Raw genomic sequence first — 17,095 nt, forward strand, 5'->3', positions numbered from 1 at the left:
GCTATTAAGGGGTTTACCATCCGGTGGTGGGGAGACCAAGTAAATAATTAAATTCACTGAGTAACATATGGTAAGCTTAAGTACACATATAAGAAAGCAAGTAAAAGACTGGTAACTTGTCTATTTTAGTGAAGAATCAAAGGAGAGTGCTTCCTAATGGAAGTCAAGTCTAATATAAAGTCTAATATAAAAATTTGATATATTATTAACAGAAAATGATAAGTAATATCAAGCACATAAGATATACATTTGAGTATATACTTCTATCCTAGTTTAAAATGTAATGTGTATGCAGGGATGCCTTGGTGGCTCAGTTGAGCAGTCAACTATTGATTTCAGCTCAGTTCATGATCTCAGGGTCCTGGGATTAAGCCCTGAGTTGGACTCCATGCTCAATGGGGAGTCTGCTTGAGGATTCCATCTTCTCCTCCCTCTGCCCCTGCCCCCTGTATATGCTCTCTCTCAAATAAATAAATAAATCTTTTTTTAAAAGTATGTCTGTGCACATATGCTGGTTATTAAAAAAAGATTCAGTTATATATCATAAAATCTCTCACAATATTATGAGTGATTTTTCTTATCATCACAAAATTTTAATTATATATTATATATAGGTGTGTATAATTTTATATTTATAATTGGACATTATAATCAGACATGACATTTATAATCAGAACAACCTCCAAATATATTAAATACATTCCTTGACAAATTCATGTCCTATTAACAATTGTTATGGGGACGAAGAACACTGATAAAAGTGTTTTTGGTATGGAGCAGGTGAGTTGCCTTTTGAGTCAGATGTGAAAAGTGCTTTTGGAATAATAAAAGATGAACACACATGCAGTAGAATGCCTTAAATATTGACCATCATAAAACTGGAAGAATGCTTACACATTTCTACAACAGTGCAGCTAAAACTCTTGGAATTTATAATTTTCTATACTCTAAAAAGGCCCTTTATCCCTGGAGGCATTACCCTATATTCAAGCACAGCTATATTTCTGAAGTGAAATGTGCAGATGTTCACCCAATGTGTAATAAATAATGACCATAAATACATTCAAATCAGTTTATGTTACCTTTCGCTGCCAATAAGTTTTGGCCCCAAATTTAGGAATAAAAAAAAAAGTTTTTCCAGATGTTTTTAAATTCATGAATTATAAATGGAGTTATTATCTTTTAGAAAGGTCTTCAAAGAAGCAATTGAAGAGCTATTGGTGTTGGTAAGAACTTCCGAGGAAAAGTCTGGATGGTTAGAGTAGGGGGTGGTCCTGCATGTCTACCCTGCCACAGGTTGATTCCAGGGTCAGAGACTGGTATTTCTTGGTTTGGGCAAAGTCAAGTCACAAAATTGTCAGTGCTTGAGCTGAACAGAAGGCAGAGCAAAAACAGCAGAGTTTGGAAGTGGTATTCCCTGTCTGCCAGGAGTAAGAAGTTGTACACGGAGAGGAGACAAGTGGCTTAGATCAGAATATGGGCTTGGTCTTCTGTGCTCAGATAGGAATTATCCTGAGTGGAACAAAGTTTCATAATTCCATGTGAAAGAAAGCGGGAAAATTCCCCAACATCCCATCAACTCTATACTGAGGTTACTTCTTGACAAAGCAAATACTGTTAAGAAAGGTAATCCAAAGATTTCCTACAAAGAAACACCAAAGTCACTGTGCAATTCTACAATGACAAGTACACCAAAAGGTTGAGAAGCCCAATAGCTAGGTAAAAAATTAACTATCCAAGTAACAACGGCAAATAGAAAAAAAAAAAAAAAAGTGCTGTCCTGAGGCAAAGGTGACACAAACGAGGGACTGTAGAATCAGAATCAGAACTAGGCATACAATTAGACTAACTAGGCAATAGGAAAAATAACGAAAGGCAATATGTGACTTTAGCTATTGGACTCACTGGACGTATAACAAGTAGCAATTCGTTCTGTGACAGTTTGATGTTTGCTAAGGAGAAAAAGAGTTCAAGAAAGGATAGAGGTTCAGGGAATGCATCTGCCAGGAGATGGGCTCCCTGGAGGTGACTTCAGGAACTGAAACTAGTGTGCAAGAATTTCTTAGAGTTTTAAATTACAAATTGCAATGTGCATGTCTTTGCACATACATAACTCTTTCATTTACCAGCTTAAGAAAAAAAAAAAATCTGGGATGTCCCCTGGGAAATTTAACCACAGAAATAAATAAACAAACAAACAAACAAATAAATAAATAAATAAAATTTTTTTTCTTCTGGATGTGGACATAAACCTATAAAATGACTATTAAAAAAACTATAAATGACTATAAAACTGTAGCCATTTATTTTTGGTCTAAGAATTACCATTTTAAGAAGATTATTAAATTATTCAACTAGAATAAAACGATCTTACCATGTTTTTAAGGTGCACAGGAGTTCCATGTAATTGTTTTAAATGTTTGAGGGGCACACACAAATAATTTGGTTTTGAACTGTAGTGTTTTTGTTAGTTTAGCTTTTGTTTTTGTTTTTGTTTTTAACTCTTCAATAAGTTTAGGGGAAATGTATTCTCCTCTTTCTGCTCCAATGATTTAATCGAAACTACCTTAGTAACCAAAATGCCTGAGGATGGCACAGACCCAAATCCCTTTCCTGCTTAAATATAATTTATCTCCCCTTCAATCCCACCGTCTTCTAAGACCCCTCACTCTAGGGCCCCGTGAGCCCTTAAAGTGGAGCAGCTGGAGGATAGCCTGGCGGATCGTCTTGGTCTTCAAGCTATAAATGATAGGGTTCAGTACAGGTGGTAAGAGCAAGTAAACATTGGCAAGAATGCTACAGACCACTCTTGGGGTGGAGCTGAGAAGGCGGTGTGTAAAGGACAGGCTGATCATTGGCACATAGAAAACAGTGACAGCACAGATGTGACAGACACAAGTGCTGAGAGCTTTTTGTTGTTTGTTAGGGGCCACAATGCTCAAGACGGTTCGAAGAATCAGAATGTAGGAGAAAAGAATGAATAGTAAGTCAGTGCCAGTCAGATAGAGCTGCAGAAACATGCCCCAAAAATTGCTGATCCAGGGGTTGGAATATGTGTACTTGATCATATCTGGGTGGTAGCAGAATGGGTGGGAAAGCTCTTTGCCTGCATGGAAAGATACGTTCTTCAAGGCTAGAACCATGGGAAAGGTGAAAACAACTTGCCGCAGGCAGATGACCAGTCCAATCAGCAAGATTATCATGTCTGTGAAGATAATGGTATACTTCAGTGGGTTACAGATAGCCATAAAGCGGTCAAAGGCCATGGCTACCAGCACTGAGGACTCCAGGATGGAGAAGCCGTGCACAAAGAACATTTGAATGAGGCAAGCTTTCAAGCTAATCTCCCGAGTATGAAACCAGAGAACCCCAAGCACAGTGGGAAGAGTTGAGATGGTCAGACAGAGATCAACGGTTGACAGCATGGAGAGGAAATAGTACATAGGCTTGTGGAGACTCTTCTCAATGATGATGACCAACAGAATCATGCTATTTCCCAAGAGGGCAATGATGTAGAGACAGCAGACAGGGATGGAGATCCAGACGTGAGCAAGTTCCAGCCCAGGAAATGCAGTGAGTAGGAAGTCTGGGGAAGATGATGTGGTGTTATTGAAAATTACCATGGTAGATTGAGAACACACCCTGAAAAGAGAGACAACAAGGATAGTGTTTGTCATATTGATCCTTTTTTCAAACTCTCTTTTATAAACTCTTTCCCGTTGTTTTTCTATATTGAATGCCTCTAGTCCAGTTATGTACCTATCACATAATTCCACAGTATCTTGAAATTTTTCTTGTCAGAACCAGGTCCCATTTTTCTTCTTTTACCCTCTCCCAACTATAAGCATCAATCCTACTGCCCAGACTAGTACTGAGGCTTGAGGTAGGAAATGTATATAGGCTTATGTCATATACATGCACACACACCAACAAAACAACAACAACCACAATTAATGATTATGTCTTTGCAAACTGATGGATCTTTGACTTGAGTCTCCAAGCTGTATAAACTTCTTAAGGAAAAATGGACAAGCACAAAAGACCCACTGGGCCTGTGTGATAGCATACTCCATAATGTCCTTGCTGGAAGCTGGTACGAGATATTATATCCAGAAGTATCCTTGTACTTCTATCATCAATCACACCCTCCTAGCAGACTCTATTATAAGTCTCCTTTTGGTATCAGGGTTTCTTTGTTCCTTTTCCTATAGTGGAATGGTCTCTATAATTTTTCCCTTCCCCACTCCACATGTGTATGGGACTTGAATTTATTTTGTGTTCTAATTCTGTTTCTCTGTGTACTTTTCCAGGTCTACTGAAATAACTAGTACTAGATCTCCTTTTCTTCATCTTACATCTTGGGATACTTGTTTCTACTCCTTTCCATGGATATTTAAAATTAGCCTATGGCTTTGGACCAACTCACTGAGTAGATTGCTCTAATGAATTCTGTGAAAAATTCCAAACAGTATTCTGGAATACATGATTCAGGCATCCTAATCCAGGTAAAGTAGGTAAGTGTAGATTAAACACCCATATGAAATTTATGGGAAACACTCTGCAAAAAGTGATGAATGACTTTCACAAAAAAAGAAAAAAAATGATGAATGACTTTCTAAAAAACCTGGGTAGGATGGAAGTTGGGACTAATAACTAAAAGGGAATCACTCAAGGACATGGAAGTCTGAGGTGACATCACAAATTGGAATATCAAGTAGTTCACTGAGTAAGAAAGTACATAGAATGGCAGCTGCATAGAAAAGAGAGATGGGGGTTTCCTGGGTGGCTCAGTCAGTTAAGCGTCTGCCTTCAGCTCAGGTTATGATTCTAGGTTCCTGGTATTGAGCCCCACATGGGGCTCCCTGCTCAGTAGGAAGCCTACTTCTCCCTCTTCCACTTCCCTTGTTTGTGTTCCCTCTCTCACTGTGTCTTTCTATATCTTTTCTTTTTTTTAAAAAAGATTTTATATATTTATTTGACAGAGAAAGACACAGTGAGAGTGTCAAATAAGTATATAAAATCTTTTTTAAAAAAATAAAAGATATAGAAAGACACAGTGAGAGAGGGAACACAAACAAGGGAAGTGGGAGAGGGAGAAGTAGGCTTCCTACTGAGCAGGGAGCCCCATGTGGGGCTCAATGCCAGGAACCTAGAATCATAACAAATAACATGGAGGACAAGGGATGTTAGAGAGGAGAAGGGGGTTGGGGTAAATTGGAAGGGGAGGTGAATCATGAGAGACTATGGACTCTGAAAAACAATCTGAGGGGTTTGAAGTGGCGGGGGGGGTGGGAGGTTGGGGTACTAGGTGGTGGGCATTATAGAGGGCATGGATTGCATGGAGCACTGGGTGTGGTGAAAAAATAATGAATACTGTTTTTCTGAAAATAAATAAATTGAAAAAATTTAAAAAATATATCATATGATCTCCCTGATATGAGAAAGTGGTGATGCAACATGGGGGCTTAAGTGGGTAGAAGAAGAATGAACGAAACAAGATGGAATTGGGAGGGAGACAAACCATAAGTGACTCTTAATCTCACAAAACAAACTGAGGGTTGCTGGGGCGAGGGGGGTTGGGAGAAGGGGGTGGGATTATGGACATTGGGGAGGGTATGTGCTTTGGTGAGTGCTGTGAAGTGTGTAAACCTGGTGATTCACAGACCTGTACCCCTGAGGATAAAAATATATGTTTATAAAAAAATAAAAAAATTTAAAAAATATATATTATATGTTTATAAAAAATAAAAATAAAAAATAAATTAAAAAAAAAGAAAAGAGAGACGGTGTTATAAAGGAGGCAGAATCTGGAATGTGTGTTTAAGAGGACTGTTGCAATTCTATTTAGGACTTGTTCACTGAGTGCTGATGTCATCACCACTATTTTAAAGTTTGTATGTAGGGCATTTAATCATCAATGAAGAGCTAGCAAGGAATGATATACTCAGTCCATGTGTTGTGTGGATATGGTCAGCCATAAGTATTTTTATTTCTCAGTATGTAGGTTTTCTGTCTTGTATCTGAGTAGATGCAAGGAATTTGCTAGCACCAGGCATTGTCAGTTGCTTTATAAACAAATATAAGGGGCTGTTGGTTATTTTCTTTCCCTCCTCCATTCTACTGAAGGTGGTGATAGAAAAGACCACTTGTTACTCCAAAGGGGAGGGGGGAAGACTAATTGCTTTTTCTGCTATAATATTTACTATTACTATATTATACGTGGTTGAAAAAAATACTAAGAATCAGGAAAACTAATGTCAAATGAGATACAGATTACAAACATGGTGAGTTATGTCAGTCATTTAGACTCTAAATGATTTTTAAAAATTTTTTACATTTATTTAAAGATTTTATTTATTTATTTGTCAGAGAGAGAGAGAGAGCAAGCAGCGGGAGCAGGCAGAGGCTTCTTGCTGAGCAGGGAGCTCGATGTGGGGCTCTATCCCAGGACCCTAGGATCATGACTTAAGCCGAAGGCAGATGCTTAACCAACTGAGCCACCCAGGCGTCGCTCTAAATGATTATTTTAATGTCAGTTTCTACTCAAATAGGAAAACAAAAGTGCATAAAATGCAGTTTCTGTGTTCAAAACTCCCTCAACTCAGTGGAATGAATACTGTGAAAAGCCAACGCAAAATATTAATGAAGGGCTATCACCACATGGGGACACCAGAGAAGACTAGCCAGACAGGAAAACAGAAGGCTGTTGAGATTTTTGTTTCTGACTCCTAGGCTCCCTTCAGTCTTCACATCACCTCAGAAGACTTATAAGCACATCTTCTGTCCTTAAGTTGGTTGATCTGAAATATTTAAGAATTGCTAATAAAGTATTTGCAAACATTAATGAGAGGTAAATTGAATTTAACATTAAATGCTTTCAATCATTCACCTTATAAGCCACTATTAAACATTAAAAAAAGGAGTGAATCCCCTCTGTGATAACTACTCAAGAATCTCTCTGCAACACCAAATCACTCAAACTATTGACGTCCTTCAATAGTACTCTACATATTTTTTTTAATAGTACTAAAATTCTATTGCTTGATCACATTTCTTTCTCCATTTAGAATGCTGGCTCTCTGGGAATATAAAACATATGTATTCATCTTTGTATTTTCTCTAGAGATAAACAGTGATTGGTACATGATAAAAACTCTAATAATCTAATTTACATTAGATGGGTGGATAAATAAATCACAGATGATAGAGATATGGATAAAGACTAGATGAGAGAAATACATATTGAGCCTGAAAGTTTTGTGGGAATGATGAGCCAGAGGGAAATCATTTCCCTAGCCACCAGGGAAACTAAGGAGAGTAATATCCTCTCGCTGACTGGAAGAAGGAGAGTAGGTTAAGAGAAAAGGAGATAAATTAAGATCCTCTGTATATGTCAACACTTACCAGCCATCTTATATATAATTTTATATCACCCCAGGAAAAATGGATATAGGTGTTTTTAAAGAAAGGAAAGTGGCCTAGCAAGATAAAACAGTATATTAAAGGTAAAATAGATATAGACTCAAAATGCAAAACCAGATTTACTAACTCTAAGGTCTATTATTTATCATTAAACCATAAATTGTTTAGATAAGCTAAGCTTATGAGAGAAGTTTAGCAGTTGGACAGTGTGAATTCTGTCTTTTAAAATATAAGAATTGTTTATAATCTGTTGTACATATATGTATATAGTCATATATATGTCTATATGATCTAGAAAAGCAATAGAGATGAGCAATCAATAAAAGAAAACAATGTCCTCATGGTTTATTTAAAGAAGACTATTTGGGGCATCCATGTGTGTTTAGAAATATGTGACTGTTTATATGTTTATGTTGTGTATATCTCTATATACCGGTGTATGTATAGAGGAGTTTTGGAATGGAAGAGTGATCAAGAGATAAGGTGACCATAAAGCAGATACCAGTTATCTCTTGTTCTTTGAATTTCATCTCATAAAGGACAAAAAGATGACACTGAGGATGTGAGGGGGTAAAAGGAGAAGAGACAACGGCTCATTTTGCTGCTGGAGAACATGTTTCCTATGGATAGATATGTGGACAGGAGAAGGAGCAGAGGGCTTCCTCTCTGGTTTGGTGAGCTTGTATGTTCCAGAACTAGTTGTAAGATAAAGCTCAGTGCCTCAGTTCATCAGGGTTTTTCTGCACTGCCTACTAACCAGAAGAAAAGGCTAGTGCTTTTTATTTTCACTTCTCCAACTGATTGGCCAGAAAGTAATGTCTACCAATTCATATACAAAAGCTTAGATTAAATGACTTGGATAAGATCCATCCAACTCAATCATTTAGTGATTGACAGGTCAACATCCCTGCTTTCTGGCATCAATAATGATAAAAACCAATCCATGTTGTCTACCAATCCCAAACTTCCTGGTAATTTCTCAACACTGAAATCTATTCTCCTCACAATCTGGAACCTGCCCTGACAGCTTGAGTCTGTATTAACCAGAAACTTTACTTCTGCTTCTCCGCACAACTTCATGCTTGGACCTTTCATTTAATTCTTAATATTGAGGTATGGCTGATACTAGTAATTTATATAAGCAGATTTAATCTTCTTTATCTGCCTGGAAGGTGAGTTCCTCAAAAGTTTGGGCATTCTTGTTTTTTTTCTCAATGCTAGCTACTAAAGTAGGATCTAGAATAACAAAAAGCTTCAATTAGTAAGGTTAACTGACGCCTGAACAATCTTGTCCACCAGAAGAGAGTTCTGGTCATATCTCCTTTTCTCTTTATCCTTCTGTTTCCTCCTGTCCTCTGTCTCTTATCTCAGTTTTATCGAGGCTCCATCACACCCCTCCATTTCTTTACCCGAGCTGAAATATAGCTGCCATCATTTATTGTTCTTCTCAGTTCCCTCTTTTTCCTAGGATTTCTCACTCCGTAATCACTTTGCCTCCCATCCCTTTCCATTTACGCACTCTTCTTACCTGTTCACATTAGGAGGAAACACGACCAACTTCTCTTCAGTCCCATCACCTAGCAAGGACTAAACCAGCTCCCAAGAGTGGAGGCTTTATAGGAAAATTAGTGGAGTCATCAAGCAGCAGAGGGCTGTCTTTATTGGTGAGTATACTGGGTAGAACAAGAATTATGGTACCCATAAGAATATGTTCCTCTATAATAGCTCAGATACCTCTCCCTGACAGCTTCAAACCCTGCTCCCAGGCCTAAGCAAGCTCCATTTTTCAGGAGCTGTAAGCATAGTGATGGCCCTGGGGGCTGACAGTAATGGGTATCTTCTAAAACTACAACCATTCCTCTTTACCCTGCCTTAGGCTACAGAGTTTCAGCCAGGGAGGCTCCCTGAATGTCAGAGCAAGATGCCAAGAGTGCAGATAAGTTCTCCCTCTGTTCTCTGCTCCAAGATGTACTCTTTCCAACAGGCCTCATTGTACTCTGGCCATTCCCATGTCTCTCCTCTTACCCAGTAGCCCCTCCTAAGTAGCCAACCTAGTCACTGAGTCACATTCGCAGCCCACCCACCCTTTTAAGCATAATTAAGCTAGTACTTGATGAAGTCACAATATATGCTAAAAAGTGCACTCTACCCTTCAAGTGCGTTGTTGTTTTTATTCATTACCAAGTTTATAGGTTAAGTATTCTCCATTGTTTCACAAATGAGGAAATGGAAACTCAGAGAGCTTCTGAATATTACCCAACTAAAAGTTAGCAAGTTAGAGTTGGCATTCAAGTCCTTGTCTAGCTTACTCTTAAGCCCTTACTCTATGCTATACTGCCTCCTCTAGTCAACTGCTTCCACTCTATCTTCAAAAAATGTAGTTGTAATACATGGTCCTCAATCTATCCATTCTACAGATTGCTTGCTTCCCAGCTGCATGTCTACATCTGGTTTAAGCCTTATTCTGACCAGAATTCACCTCTGCATAGTAGGCTGTGAATTAATAATTCTGACCATATATAATAATCCCTGACTTTTTAATCCTCCTTGAAACATTTTCTGGTCCATACTCATACTTTATTGGGCACACTCGTGAAGATATTTATCCCAACAAGTATCTGGAGAGATTAATTAATTCCATAAAGTTACATAGTAAGTAATGTTCATATTTATATGTAAATACTACCCCTTTCCACTGGTTCCCACTGGCAAAAATTAATGATGCTGGTAAATTTAAATGAGACTTACTAACATTAAATGAAACAAAGAAGTTTGGAAGCATGAAATCAATCTTGATAAAGTACAGTTTTCACTCATTCATGAATTCAAAAAAAATTATATATTGAACATCCATTATAAGTTCTGAACTACATTAAGTACTTGGGAAAGACTAAAATAAAGTTAAAAGGATTCCTGTTCTTCAAGTATATAGACTAGCAGGGGAGATATACTATTGGTAAATTAGGGTACCGTATGAGAAACTGCAACATAAGTAAAGAAAGGCATGTCAGTAAAGCTTTCTGGGCAAAAATGAAGTTGAAATTAAAATCTAACATATATATAGGAGTTCCTATTCCAGCTCATTAAGTTCACTATGCTCTCATAATTTACCCGCCGTTTTATTTTTATTCTTTTTCTCTCTTGCTTCCAGCCTATTGCACATATACACTTTATTTTTATTAAATAAACACTCAAAGAACATATAAATAAACACAAAAGGCAAAAGAACAGAAATGGCCTATGTTCAGCATTGAATCCCAGAATGACTATAATGGAGCAAAAACAATCTGTGGATTTTTCTTGGAAAAAAAAATGTTAATGACCTACAATGGAATAGTGCTGAGTAGTAAAAAGGAATAAACTACCAGTACATACCATAAAATGAATGAATCTCACATGCATTATACTAAGAAGACAGACATGGGAGACTACGTACTGCAGGGTCCATGACACTCAAAAAAGAGAATTACAGACATGGAGAACAAGTGAGTGCTTGCTAGGGACTGGGTATGGATACAAAGGGGTAACAAGAAGGAATTTTGATGTAGTTTTTCTATATTTTGATGTCACTCGTTGTTACCTGGTTTTATGCATTTGTCAAAAGTTGATTAGAGCCATATACCAGAAACAGTGAATTTTATTGTATATAAATGTTGATAAGCTGTGGGGCTCCTAGCTGGCTCAGTTGCAAGCACGTGTGACTCTTGATCTTGGGGTCATGAGTTTAAGCCCACAAGGGAGTAGAGAAAACTTAAAGAAATAAAACTTAAAAAAATGTTGATAAAGTGTTATATACTGTTTTAAGGAGAATTCATATCTATCAAGCTACCTAAGATAAATTATTGTTTTCATCAAAACCATTATGCAAAGGTATATTATAACCCATTAGATTTATACTATTCAATACAGTATCTTCTAGCTACATGTGAATATTTAAATTTATATTTCAATTAATTAAAATAAAGTAAAATTTAAATGTTCAGTTCCTTGGTTGTACTATCAAAGTTTAAAGTGTTCAATAGGGACGCCTGGGTGGCTCAGTTGGTTAAGCAGCTGCCTTCGGCTCAGGTCATGATCCCAGCGTCCTGGGATCGAGTCCCACATTGGGCTCCTTGCTTGGCAGGGAGTCTGCTTCTCCCTCTGCCTCTGCCTGCCATTCTGTCTGCCTGTGTTCATGCTCTCTCTCTCTCTGACAAATAAATAAAATAAAATAAAATAAAATAAAATAAAAAATAAAGTGTTCAATAGTTATGTGTGGCTAGTGGTTACCACATTAAACAACAGTGATTTAGAATATTTCCTTCACTGCAGGAAACTCTATTGGACAGTGCTACATTTGATACTCTTCCCTGTCTTGATTGCATCCACACGGAACTCATAGATGCCATTAAGGACCAATCCTGTCCCCACAGAACACCCGGACAATCTGCTGCCGGATCTGCTTGGTCCTAACACTGTATACAACAGGATTGAGCACGGGAGGGAGCAGCAGATAGACATTGGCCATGAGAGTGTGCACTATTGGTGACAAATGCTTTCCAAAGTGGTGAATCAGAGTCATGCCAATGAGAGGCATGTAGAAGAGCAATACTGCACAGATATGAGAGAAGCAGGTGTTGAGAGCCTTGAGTCTCTCTTCTCGGGAAGCAATGCCCAGTACTGCCTGGAGAATTAGAAAGTAAGAAATCAAAAGGATCAAGGCATCTAGTACAATGATGAAGATCACAGCCAGCAGGCCATAGATGCTATTGACACGGGTGTCAGCGCAGGCAAGCCTCATGGCATCCTGATGGAGGCAGTATGCATGGGAAAGGATATTGGAGTGGCAGAAAGGTAGCCTTTTGATGAGAAAAGGCACAGGGAGCACTGCACCCACACTTCGTAGCAGGACTATTGCTCCAATCTTGCTGATGACTCCATGAGTGAGAATGGTAGCATAGTGCAAAGGGAAGCGGATAGCCACAAAGCGATCAAAGGCCATGGCAACCAGAACACCTGATTCAACTCCCCCAAAGGTATGGATAAAGAACATCTGAGTGACACAGGCATCAAGAGTTATTGAATGCCAGTTGAACCAGTGAACACTAATCATGGTGGGCATGGAAGATAGTGAAAGGCTGAGGTCAGTGGCAGCTAGCATAGCTAGAAAATAATACATAGGTTCATGGAGACTTCGCTCAACCTTGATGACAACAAGGATGATGACATTACCTAAGAACGTGGTACTGTAAAGAAGGCAGAGGGGCAAGGCCATCCAGAAGTCTTTCTCTGGCATTCCTGGAATGCCAGTCAAAGTGAAGGTCTGGTGGTTATCAGTAGTTTGGTTGAACGGTGACATAGTGGAATGAAAGTCCGACTGGGAAGAAAGAGAATAATTTGTTAAGTCAAACAGCTGCAGTTAGAATCAGTGGCAATATGTTTTGAGACAGTAGCCATAAGAAGGAGTGACTTCAATATTATTTTAATACCTTTATGTTCGCAATCTGATACAAAGACTTACTGTTCTACCCCATTAGGCAATAAATCAGTGATCATCATGTGCTAAAATATACTTTTCTTTTTTGAAAAGAAAAAAGAGAAAAAAAAAGAGGAAAAGAAAAAACAGTATAAAAGAAAAAAAAAGAAAAAATTTCAATCAACACCGACACCCAGACATTTCATCCAGAAACATTAAAGAGTTAGCTGACTTGCTCCTTGCTAAGGAAGAATTTATATTATACATTTATGTGGGTAATTAACACTGATGCCAATAACCAGAAAGGAAATGTTAGCAGCACAAATGTGACCAAGGGCTTTTCATAAACACAGATAGGCAGATGTGTATATGTGTCTGTATCTTGACTGTGATCTTAAATTGTGGTGATATAGACATTATGCTCAGTAGGACTCAGTTTTTCCACCTGCAGGATGTGGGACAGAGGAAGAAAAATACTCTTTAAGGACTATAAAGTTCTAACCTTTTGCATTCCTGGGAATGTGTAGGTACTAAAATGACCTGAACTTACAGCAGGTGGTTTCCCTGTCCCTTCATAGAGACTTCTCCTTCTCTGCATTCCATACTGCTATGAGGCTGTTCTAGTAAACTCCATCTTGAGCCAATAGAATCTGCATTTCCTACTCTGAGTAAAGCCTAGATAGACCTGTGGGCCATTCTAGATATTAACACCTAACACTTGCAGTGACAAAGATCAATATTAAAATCTTGGTGCCACACAGATCTCTTCTATTTCAATTATTTGCTATTATCTTCAAGAAGATATAGCCAAATGTGCATCTGAGCTAATCACTTTTTGGGCCTTTCTAGCCACAATTGATAAGGGGTTGGATTAAAGGAAAGGAAAAGTACTATCATGGCTCTTAACATTGTTTGAGTTATGACTCTTAGGAGAATCTGATAGTCACCCAAATAAGAATGTTCACACACACACACACACACACACACACAGTTCTGCATAAAAATTAAGTGAATTTGTATATTATTGAAAAGCATCTCAGGACCCATGTTAGAGAAAATGGAATAGGAGCCTGGGTCACAACAAGGAGAAAAGTCACTGGACAAAACGCAAGGGGCAGAGAGCTCTGGATGCTTGGGCATGAATAGAGACCAGGCAGAGTTACTCCAAGTTTCGTGTAAGTCAGTGGTCTAGTTCTACACTGTCCAATATTGTAGCCACTAGATATCTGTGCCTATTTACATTTAAATTAAATTAAATTAACATCAGTACCTTAGTTGCACTAGCCAGTTTTCAGGTGTTCAGTAACTTCATATGGTTAATGACTCTTGAATTGTGTAGTACAAATATGGAAAGTTTCCATCATTGTAGAAAGTTCTACTGAAATTTGAAAAATTGGTCCTGCAGACTACAGATTTAAAGAATACCAACATTCTAGGTGACCTCTTGACAAATCTTAGATCCAATTGGATTTGTGGGCCTCTTACCTATATACTGTATAACATGTGTCCCTTACATACTTTCTCTGTCTTTGCCTCTTTTCTGGAAACTTGAAGAAGAAAATAGCTTTAAAATTAAAGAATCTGGAAATGGATCACCTAGGTTTAAATCCTGACTCTGTGACCTTGAACAAATTACTTAATAATCTCTGCTTTATTCCTCACCTCTTTAAAATTAAAATGAAAATAATAGTATCTACCATGGGATAGTTAAAGATCACTGAGAAGTTCAATAGGGCATTTAGATGAGCACCAGGCAGAGAATCAACACTCAATAAAGGGTAGCTGTAATCAGTGTTCATCTGCTATCTATAAATTTTGTAATGTTTGGTTAACTGAGAAAACTATCCCTCAAGGTGTTTATAAGCCATGGAATCTATTAATATGCTGATAAGTTTATCTACCTACCCATATATTAGTTATATATTTTGATCAAATTCTATATTACCTAAATCTCTCTATTCCTCAGCCAACACTGAAAATCCGTGGCTTGCAGATAGTGACTGTTGCAGTGCTCAAGATGGGAAATTCTATGGATCTGTGCTCAGGGATTCTGCACTTAACTGTGAATGCTTACTATAAAGGATATATTGGAAGCAGGTGCTGGATAAACCAGAGATGAAAGAGTGATATGCTAGTAGGAGTCATGAGTACTGACTATCAGTAAGAGGAAGAAAATAATAAAGATAATTGATTCTGAAGCACCAGAACCCCCAAACCAACACCATACTGACGATCTGAGGAGGTCAATCCCAAAGACCAGCACAGTCCTTCCAGAATTCAAGAGGAGGATTACAAACTAGGCTCTTTTATTTGTTCTTTTTCTTTTCTTTTCTTTTCTTTTTTAACTAGAGAACAGGGGATGGAGAGGGAGAGTCAGAGGGAGAGAGAGAATCTTAAACAGGTTCCACACCCAGAGGGGAACCCCACATAAGGCTTGATCTCACAACCCTGAGATCAGGACCTCAGACCTTTAACCAACTGAACTACACAAGCACCCCCAAACTAGGCTCTTGATTCCTTAAGATCTAAAGAACTCAAAAAGAGCTTTTCAGGTTTAATTAATTTATTGATTAATGGCTTCATATTTGTCAAATGCCTATTATGTACTAGGCACACCATGGTAATCAAAGGACCAAAGGAGCAACTTCTTTCCTTATCAAAGAACATATGAAAAACAAGAGCAGAAACAGGAGTGGAATGTGTGCCCGGGGTTGAATGACAACATGTTTTACAAAAGGGTCAATATGTCCAGCTTGTATCCCCAGCTGGACTCAGTCTAACTCTGTCTCTGTCAATACCAGTGACAGACCAGGGACAGAATCAAACCTAAACTTTCCTCACAGCAAAAGGTCAGGAGCTTCTGCAGCTCATGAAGCATATGTGGGGCTAGAGGTGGAGAAGAAGATAGACAACAGAAGTCTTTCTTTTCTATCACTGTGGAACTACAGTTCAATGCTCTTTCCCACCCAGGCAGCCAAGTGGAAGAACTATTCTCTGAAGGATAGGACTGGGCATAATATACTACTTATTAAAGTGTCTGAGCTGCAGGCTGAAGCACAGTTCTGGCCCTTGGATTTGTCCTTTGCAGGAGCCATGCACTAGTCTTTCACTTGGGGAAGGAATATATTTGCTATTTGCCTTGAGCTAGGACTGAGGGAAGTACAAAAATTTGCAGGCTTCTGTTTCTCTAATTAGCCTTTGGTAGAATAACAAACTCACCAATGAATTTTTCATATGTACAGTTCAAATTGTTATTTCTCTTTTAATGAAAAAAATGTAAAGGAAATGGAAAAATAATTCTTGCTGAAAATATTCTTTCTGCAAATGAGGATTCTAGGCTCTTTATAGATATAAAGAAATCATGAGCAATCATTTTATATGATGATGTAGAGAATGCAAAAGATAATAGGCAGGCATTTTAAATGATCTTACTCCTTTAATAATAAAAAATCTAATATTTATTAAATGCTTATTTATGTTCCAGCCTCTGTTTTTAGCTCCTTACATATACTATCTCTTCTAATGACTAAAAAAGAAATTCCTTATGAGAAAAGAACTGTCGCCAGTATGCATGAGTAAAACAAGAGTCAGAGAAGTTAATTAACTTGACTAAAATCCCCAAAATAAAACTTAAATCCAGGTGCTCCAAACATTATCCTATGAGGTTCTATTTAGTCCTATAGGAGATGATAAGCTTTTTGCCACAGGGACAACTTTTGTCATCAAATTCAAAGCCCGGACCAAACAGTACACTGGGCTTAACAGACCTGACCTCCTCCATGCCCAACATTCTGTCCTAACCTCTAAATATTTCTCTGTGAAGATAAAGATAAAAATTATTTCTCCATAACTACAGTCCCCTCCATTATGTGAAAGCGTCCTCAGAGAAAGCACTACCTGGGCCTCAGTCTGTCTCCCAACTCAACCAAAGCCTAGTCTGGGAGATGAGAGTCGCTTTTGATGCTGGCCCCAAAGCAGTACAGACAGAGATTTAAAACCAGCAACATCCTAATCCAGAATTCCCTCTGAAGTGATCCTCTAGAGGCAAAGAATCAGTACCTGGAGATGTCCCCAGGGCCAACAGCTATAATGACTAAGCCTTCTGGGCATTTTGCTCTTCTTTGTCTTGATCAGAGAGGACCTAGTTTTCCCTAATTCAAACCTGGGATGGCAACCATCCAAATACAGACTTCTCCTCAGTCCTTTGTGAAAGGTGGT

At 38.2% G+C, this 17,095-nt stretch overlaps 2 protein-coding genes across 2 annotated transcripts; both read right to left on the reverse strand.

Moving 5' to 3' along the window:
- Positions 1-2,639: 2,639 nt before the first annotated feature.
- On the reverse strand, positions 2,640-3,641 carry LOC101677125 (olfactory receptor 51T1). The gene has a single exon (XM_004782215.3). It carries the CDS (start codon positions 3,621-3,623, stop codon positions 2,640-2,642), a length of 984 nt encoding a protein of 327 aa, XP_004782272.1. The 5' UTR covers positions 3,624-3,641.
- An 8,168-nt stretch (positions 3,642-11,809) lies between these two features.
- LOC101679492 (olfactory receptor 51H1-like) lies at positions 11,810-12,760 on the reverse strand. Its single transcript, XM_004782223.2, has one exon. It carries the CDS (start codon positions 12,758-12,760, stop codon positions 11,810-11,812), a length of 951 nt encoding a protein of 316 aa, XP_004782280.2.
- Positions 12,761-17,095: the final 4,335 nt, after the last annotated feature.

The sequence above is a fragment of the Mustela putorius genome, unplaced genomic scaffold (genome assembly GCF_011764305.1).
Source record: "Mustela putorius furo isolate JIRA1106 unplaced genomic scaffold, ASM1176430v1.1 tig00003987_pilon_pilon_pilon, whole genome shotgun sequence".
Lineage (NCBI taxonomy): Eukaryota > Metazoa > Chordata > Mammalia > Carnivora > Mustelidae > Mustela > Mustela putorius.